Here is a 9,150-nt window from a genome sequence, read left to right on the forward strand (position 1 = left end):
CACTCTCATTTGCTCTCTCTCACTCTCTCACTCTCTCATTTGCTCTCACTCTCTCTCATTTGCTCTCTCTCACTCTCTCTCATTTGCTCTCACTCTCTCACTCTCATTTGCTCTCACTCTCATTTGCTCTCTCTCACTCTCTCACTCACTCTCACTCACTCGCTCTCACTCTCATTTGCTCTCTCTCACTCTCTCTCTCACTCACTCTCTCTCTCATTTGCTCTCACTCTCTCATTTGCTCTCACTCACTCACTCACTCACTCACTCACTCTCTCTCTCTCTCTCTCTCTCATTTGCTCTCACTCTCTCATTTGCTCTCACTCACTCACTCACTCACTCACTCACTCACTCACTCACTCACTCACTCACTCACTCACTCTCTCTCTCTCTCATTTGCTCTCACTCACTCACTCACTCACTCACTCACTCACTCACTCACTCACTCACTCACTCTCTCATTTGCTCTCTCTCTCACTCTCTCACACACACTCTCTCTCTCTCTCTCTCTCTCTCTCTCCTCCCCTCATTTTCACACTTTTTGTTTTTCACTTGTCTTCATTTCATTCCTTTTATCCTGAGCCTCACACAGTTTTGGTCTCACTTCATTCCACTTGCTCTACCAACTTAGTGAAATTATTATAATAGTTTATTGCAAATTGTGGCTTGTTCTATTAAAAAACATATTTATTTATTTATTTGCATGTTTATTTATTTATATTATTTATTTGCATCCAGTATATCTCGTGCCTTTCTAACGCTTCTCAAACATTTCTTAACAAAGTGTACAACACCAAAAGTAACATCCAGAATAAATGTATTATCATATCGTTTACAAATGATGCTGTTTAACAGTCAGACTGGAGACGAGCGTCGTGTTACACACAGTTTCCAAATAGTGATGGAGTTTAGCCGTGTGTGTGAGCTGTGTGTAAATCACTTCTAAAGCTGCAGGAGGTGAAAACTTTTAGTCTGAGACACATCAACATGAATCTCAATAGCAAATATATCTAAAAAAAAAAGAAAAGTCCATAAAATGGATCATGCATTAAAATCTGTTCAACACGCAGAGCTTATTTTCACTGCGACTCGCCAAACAGTCTGTGGAAGAAAAAACACCAAAGATTATTTAATAACCATTTCAGCCACACTTAATATAAAGTTATCCCTTCCAGGTGAAGAACAGCAAGAAAAAACTATCATCATCATCCTCAGGGAATTACTGACTGACTCTTTAAACAGACGCGTTCATTCAGGCATCATTGGATAATTCATGAAGGTTTCTTCACCTCCTAAAAAGATTCTCCTTGAATAAGGAATCACTCTGTTGGAGGATTTTCTCCGCCTGAGAACCTTTAAAGGATCGACATTTCTGAAAAGTCCACTTTATTGGTGTTTTATGAGGCATTATTAGAGTTTATAAAGCTCATTTCCTGTGCTGTAGGATTGTGTTATTCACAGAAATCACTGAGCTGAAATGAGAGTTTGGTGGCTTTTTAATTTCGTTCTCATGGAATTTCATTTGGATTCATCTGTTCATTCACACATGCCTCGGTTCAGTCATGCATTCAGAGTCATTACACCATCACAGCGTGTCGAGTGGGTAAGTCCATTTCCAGACCTTTCCGTTCACATGTACAGAGTTTATTCTTTAAAGTCAGTACAGTTTTAACCGAGAGCGCTGTGTTGTTGTTGTTGTGTTTGCAGGCGGTGAACTACTCGAACAGAGCGTACACAGACGAGCGCCACAAACCCGTCGTTAGACTGAGCGAGAGGAGAGACGTTTATCCCAAAAGACTGGAGGGGGCGATACGCGAAACGGCCGCCTGAAACTAGCTTTTACACAAATCCTGCTTATTTTTTACCAATAGACTTTACACAAGAGACTTTTTATATAACTGATCAGGTGCCCACTGGCCTCGTTATATCCGTGCCATATTTACGTTTGGACTTTCTTCATGAACGAAATCTCCGCTGAGCTGCTCAAATCCGTGTACAGACTGTTATATAGGTTTTAATTTAATTACACATGCACACTGTATATGATGTAATCGCCTCGAGGCACACGTATCATAGAACACTTTACTATCACAGTCAAAGCACCACAAACGCCTGATGTTATCTCATCACGTCTGAGCCACACTTCAGTCCTCTGTCTCTTTCCAAATCTCATCCTCACACTCATCCGGCCAACAGGATTCTGGGATTTCTTTCTCCACGCTGCTCCTTCAAATTCACCCCGAAGAAGAACGTGACGGTGAAGGGCGTCGCCGACGTCAGCCCTCCCTCCTGAACAGATCACGATCACGGTGTCGGAGCGATTAGCGGCACGTGCCTCATGGCGTATACTAGGTTCACATTTACCAAATAATATTTAGATTTTATTTTTGATATTTCTGAGCGGCTGTGTAAACATAAATGTGACTCTGTAAGTTATTAGTCCTCATCACACGAGCGCTGTTTATATACAGTGTGCTCTGAAGAAGGCTGGCCGAAACAGGACGTCTGTTCTCGTTGCTTTGAACTGGAGTTATTTTTAATATTTATTTGTTCTTCTATTTATTCCGGTGATTCATGTGGAAATGTTTTTTGGTTTTGTTTTGGTTGAATTGCATTAAAAGTTCTGTTACAATCAACTCACATTCCACTGATGTTTCATTCCAGGTCTTTTTTCATTCAAGGACAAATTTATTAGCAAGATCCAGCTGCCCAGAAAAACCTGACTATTTAAAAAAAAAAAAAAGTCTACAGTGCAATAAAACAGTAATAGAGCTTCACGTCACCCAGGTCTCTGCAGTGGCATGATGATGATGATCTGTAACGACACCTCCAGATCATTGTTCTGCACCTGTCTCTGTTATAATATCCTGAGAATGTTCATTAGTGATAGAAATAACATAAACGTGAGCGTGATCGCTGCTGTTAAACCCGTCGACAGTGATACAGCTGAGTGTTATACTGTAAGGTGCTGTGTGCTCTTCAGGCTTAACTCTGATGGAGCTAAATAATGCTCAGGTCACAGCGTGACTCAGGTTCTCGTATTTGGCTCAAATAAAACTGTTCAGGAGATAAAGTTCAAACCAGCCACTGTAAAACCTGGGCAGTGTGGCTCCATGACCTTACATTCTATAGAACTCAAAATTCCTCCACCGTGTCATCAATTAATGTAAAAAGAAAAACAAACTTTATAGAGACTTCATAAACTCTAGAACAGAGGCTGCTGCAAAACAATACAAGAAGTGCAAAAATAAGTTAACCAACATATTGAGACAAGCGAAAAAGGAATATTAAAATAAAGTTTTACTAATAAATAAAAACAACGTTAAGGGTACATGGAATATTCTGAACAATGTAATAAGGAACAAATTGGGATCAACAGATCGACCCAACCATTTTATAAAGGACAGTAAGGTGATTAAAAGCATGAATGAAATGGTTAATGAATTTAATTCTTTTTTGTGAATGTTGGGCCTAGTTTGGCAAATGAAATTACAAAAAAACGTGGACAAACAAAAAGTGTCTGGAAAGGGGAAAATAAAGTGACGCAGTCAGTGTTTCTAGGTGAAGTGAATGAAAATCAAATCATTTCTGTGGCAGCTAAATCAAAAAGTAAGACATCTATTGATAGGGATGGAATTGATATGAAAATAGTAGAAATGACCATTGATTGTATAGTTAAACCACTATGTTATGTTTACAATCTTTCATTTAAAACTGGTGTTTTTCCGGATGGGATGAAAACGGCAAAGGTCATACCACTTTTAAACCAAAATTTAAAATCATACCAAACCCATACCAAATTTAAAATCATTATCTGAAAGTATTGAAAATGAAATGGTTCAGCTTAAGTCTTGGTTTAATGAAAATAAGTTATTATTAAATGTGAAAAAAAAATTATGGTTTTTGCAAATAAAAGAAAGGATGAAGTGTCATTATCTATTAATGGAGTTAACATTGAGAAAGTATCTGAGTTTAGGTTTGTAGGAGTTATAATGGATAAAAAATTGACATGGAAATCTCATACATCATACGTTAAACAAAAGGTGTCAAAGAACATTTTTATTTTGAACAAAGTCAAGTATGTTTCGGATTGTAAAACAATGAGAATGTTGTACTGTTCACTTGTATTGCCGTATTTTAGTTATTGTGTAGAAGTGTGGGGTAACACATACATGAGCAATATAATGCCATTGGTTTTAATGCAGAAAAGAGCAATTCAAATAATTCACAAAGTTGAGTTTAGAGAACATACCGATATATTATTTATTAAGTCAGGGTTATTGAAGCTTAGAGATAATCGAACTGCAGACATTATTAGTAATGTTTAAAGCCAAGAACAGAATATTGCCAGAGAACATGCAGAAGTTGTTTGTGTTTACCTCAGAAGATGAAAATCACAGAAGGAGATTTGATTTTAAGCATCATGTTGCTCGCACCACTTTAAAACAAATGTGTATTTCTGTTGTTGGCGTAAAACTTTGGAATTCTCAACAGAATGATTTAAAGTGTTGCACAGATATTTTTCAGTTTAAAAAAATGTAAATGAACATGTAACTGGATGTTCATTTTATTTGTTATGAGCTCGTAAAACTTGATTTTTATGGGTTATTTCTTGTTTTATGTTGTTGGCATCGAATGTAGATGATCATTTCTATTGTTTTGAGCTTATAAATTTTGCTCTTATTGGTTATTTTTTCCTTTAAGTTGTTGGCATATGTAGCTGATGGTGTAGGTAACTGATATGCGGTGTAGGTAATTGGAATTTACAGACCCTCTAAGATTCTTTATGTTTGACTAAGGGGCAGACAAAAATAAGAATTATATTCTTCTTGCTGCTCCTTTCCAATCATGAAAAGAGTCACTTTGATCTATGTACAGTGGTGCTTGAAAGTTTGTGAACCCTTTAGAATTTTCTATATTTCTGCATAAATATGACCTAAAACATCATCAGATTTTCACACAAGTCCTAAAAGTAGATAAAGAGAAACCAGTTAAACAAATGAGACAAAAATATTATACTTGGTTATTTATTTATTGAGGAAAATGATCCAATATTACATATCTGTGAGTGGCAAAAGTATGTGAACCTTTGCTTTCAGTATCTGGTGTGACCCCCTTGTGCAGCAATAACTGCAACTAAACGTTTGCGGTAACTGTTGATCAGTCCTGCACACCGGCTTGGAGGAATTTTAGCCCGTTCCTCCGTACAGAACAGCTTCAACTCTGGGATGTCGGTGGGTTTCCTCATATGAACTGATCGCTTCAGGTCCTTCCACAACATTTCCATTGGATTAAGGTCAGGACTTTGACTTGGCCATTCCAAAACATTACCTTTATTCTTCTTTAACCATTCTTTGGTAGAACGACTTGTGTGCTTAGGGTCGTTGTCTTGCTGCATGACCCACCTTCTCTTGAGATTCAGTTCATGGACAGATGTCCTGACATTTTCCTTTAGAATTCGCTGGTATAATTCAGAATTTATTGTTCCATCAATGATGGCAAGCCGTCCTGGCCCAGATGCAACAAAACAGGCCCAAACCATGATACTACCACCACCATGCTTCACAGATGGGATAAGGTTCTTATGCTGGAATGCAGTGTTTTCCTTTCTCCAAACATAACGCTTCTCATTTAAACCAAAAGTTCTATTTTGGTCTCATCCGTCCACAAAACATTTTCCCAATAGCCTTCTGGCTTGTCCACGTGATCTTTAGCAAACTGCAGACAAGCAGCAATTTTCTTTTTGGAGAGCAGTGGCTTTCTCCTTGCAACTCTGTCATGCACAGCATTGTTGTTCAGTGTTCTCCTGATGGTGGACTCATGAACATGAACATTAGTCAATGTGAAAGAGGCCTTCAGTTGCTTAGAAGTTACCCTGGGGTCCTTTGTGACCTCGCCGACTATTACACGCCTTGCTCTTGGAGTGATCTTTGTTGGTCGACCACTCCTGGGGAGGGTAACAATGGACTTGAATTTCCTCCATTTGTACACAATCTGTCTGACTGTGGATTGGTGGAGTCCAAACTCTTTAGAGATGGTTTTGTAACCTTTTCCAGCCTGATGAGCATCAACAACGCTTTTTCTGAGGTCCTCAGAAATCTCCTTTGTTCATGCCATGATACACTTCCACAAACGTGTTGTGAAGCTCAGACTTTGATAGATCCCTGTTCTTTAAATAAAACAGGGTGCCCACTCACACCTGATTGTCATCCCATTGATGGAAAACACCTGACTCTAATTTCACCTTCAAATTAACTGCTAATCCTAGAGGTTCACATACTTTTGCCACTCACAGATATGTAATATTGGATCATTTTCCTCAATAAATAAATGACCAAGTATAATATTTTTATCTCATTTGTTTAACTGGTTTCTCTTTATCTACTTTTAGGACTTGTGTGAAAATCTGATGATGTTTTAGGTCATATTCATGCAGAAATATAGAAAATTCTAAAGGTTCACAAACTTTCAAGCACCACTGTATCTTGAATTATGTTCTAATTCAATACTGTATATTGTGCATTTTCATGAAAGGAATGAATAAAAAAAAAATTGGCGTGAGAGTCGAAGTCAGGTACACCCGCTCGTTTGGCCGGCCCCGCCCCTTATCCATCCTAATGTTATTGGTGGTGTCTGTGCTCACTGATGAACAAATGGCTTTTGCACAAATCTCAGTCGCTGGATGGGGGGATGGATGTCACGATTACTGAAATAATATAGCTATCAGAGTGGGTATATGGCGAGGTGTCTAGCGTGATTAAACTTCTCAATGTTTCAGGCGTTTTTAACAGAAACGACCAGCAGCTTGTATGAATGCGCGTGTCCAGAAAAGTAAAAAAAAGCAGGTGTGTGAGAGTAAACTCTGTGGTGAAGTTAGCTGGCTGGCTCCAAACTCATTAGCTCACATTGGTCAGGTCACGCTAAAACATTAGATTTCTTGGAAAGATCTTTGCACACAGGGTCTGTTAGAACAACAGGACACGACTGATAAAATGTCTAAATTTAACCGTGATAAAAACATAATTTTATCATTTCTTAGGTTGGATTCAGTTGCTTGATAAACTCAACTACAAACTCAGCTACTCCGTGTAATGAGCAGACGGACAGACAGACGGTGTGGTGCAGGTGCTACAGACCCTCTCCAGTCACTTCACTCCCATGTGTAGCCAAGCTTTCTTACGATATAGTCAAGTAATGTTTTAAAAACTAATTTCCAGGGAAAATTTTTTTAAAAACGTGCAGATACTCGACGGCGGGAAAACTAACTGTCTGAATTAAACACTAGATGGAAAGATTGCTTGGATGAGAGGCGACCTGGAAAAAAACAGGCTGTTTCGTCTTTGAAGCACATGAGGATGGGCGGGGCTAAAAATCCGACTGGAGTCAGGCACCAGACCTGTTGCAGTTTCACTTTCAGAGACGAGCCACTGTCCATGGTTTTTTAGTCACTGGTTCAAACAGAGCAACGCCGTACCGGTCGTCCGTGAGCTGTCCTGTGATGCGCGGTCACACTGAGGCACTTCAGTCACTAAACGGCGTTCAGTAATCACCCGTCAGCGCCGCTGTCCTCAGATGCACTGCCTGACTCATTATAGCAGCGTTCACACCGGTGCGTTTCATTTTTAAACAGCAGCTTAAAGACGCTGTACTTCTGGGACACTTAAATGAGGTCGAGACAAACTGCAGCCGCCGCCGCCTTCATCTATTCAACCATCTGGGAGAGGTTTAAAACAGAAAGGACTTTATGGAAAAAAAAGCCTGCCCTGTCCTCTTTTGATCTTCTTTGTTTTAATTTCTGCTCTACGCTACCCACAAAAATCCAAACCCATGACGGCTGTTTAACAACCAGAGCACGATAATAACAGCCTACGAGTTTAAACACACAGCGTCTCAGGCTGCATTCACACGGCACGTCCAAATCCAGTCCACTAAACCAGTTAGATTTTTTTCTTAGACTCTTCACGCTGTGTTTTCACTGTGGCTTCAGCTTTAGTGTGAAGAGACGATGCTCCTAAACTGACCTGAATTAAAGCCCACTCTCACACCACTTCATCGCGAAGTATTGTTCTGCTATCCCCAGTTCATACTAAGCCTTGTTGGTTCTGACTGACTCTCGGGCTTCTGACCTTTGCCTCGCTCTTTCACGTTTACTCTATTGTCTTCTCCCGTTAGCTCTGTTTGCCGATCACCCGACCCTCGCTAGTACCACAAATCTGATTCTCGCCTCACGTTTTGGCTTGTTCGCTGTTTGCTCTACGTTCCTCTTCTGCGCATACATCTGTAAGTGCCTGCACCGTGACACTTCTTTGGTTCCTTTAAAATTTGCTTTTAAACTTTGACCTCTCCTTTGGCACTGCAGCCGGGTTCTTTCTCTCTCTCTCTCATGGAGCGCTTATGACCAGCGCCTTCTAATTTTGCTTGTACCGTAACATCACCCCAAATGTTTGAGTTCTGTTCCCTCACTCGAACCCTCCTTCACTCTGATCCTCCATCTTTCCTTCCTGGTAGTGTGAAATTATGACGAATGTCAAATTGGATTGACACAAAAGTCATATGAATTCTGATCTCCGTGATCGGACAGAGGTTGCGTTGCCGCGTATTTGATATAGTGCCACGTCTGAAAGCGTCCCAAATCAGAATCGAGAATGTATGTTGTTTGCTATTCGCGCAGATGTACAAGTAACAGATCTGTGCCACATTTGAAGAAAAAGATCAGATTTTGGCCTGCTGTGTGACTGGTGCGAACGTAGCCTTCGTATCTGTGTCTGCTTTTGTAGTACGGAGCTGAGCAACGACTGCGTTAACGTCAGTTAAAAATAACACGTTATGATATTAAAGTGAATTCCATTAGTGTCAATCAAACCCTTTTTTATGTTGTGCACAGAGAAGCTCCCAGCTGGTCACTCATCACGAACTGGAAGCTAAAAGACATTTTGGAATTTTCAGCACCACTGAATTAATAATAAATAATTACATACAAATACACAAATAATAATAATCCAATAATATAAAAATAGCATGTTATAAAAAAAAACTACAGAATACATTATTGTGCTGTTTATTAGAATTGAAATGGGTTAATTAAATAATCTAATTCATGTATATATTTAAAATTATTATTATTTTATTGTTCTGCTCGTTAAAGGGCCAAAG

General features: G+C 39.4%; 1 protein-coding gene across 1 annotated transcript in view; it reads left to right on the forward strand.

Annotated features, from left to right (window-relative positions):
• The window catches only part of lrp1ba (low density lipoprotein receptor-related protein 1Ba), a 453,831-nt gene extending 451,259 nt beyond the window's left edge, over nt 1-2,572 (forward strand). The window contains exon 103 of the mRNA XM_060911172.1: nt 1,705-2,572. Coding sequence (XP_060767155.1) covers nt 1,705-1,827 — 123 coding nt within the window. The 3' untranslated portion in view covers nt 1,828-2,572. The remainder of the gene's footprint in view (nt 1-1,704) is intronic.
• Nucleotides 2,573-9,150: the final 6,578 nt, after the last annotated feature.

This window comes from Neoarius graeffei, chromosome 27 (genome assembly GCF_027579695.1).
Source record: "Neoarius graeffei isolate fNeoGra1 chromosome 27, fNeoGra1.pri, whole genome shotgun sequence".
Lineage (NCBI taxonomy): Eukaryota > Metazoa > Chordata > Actinopteri > Siluriformes > Ariidae > Neoarius > Neoarius graeffei.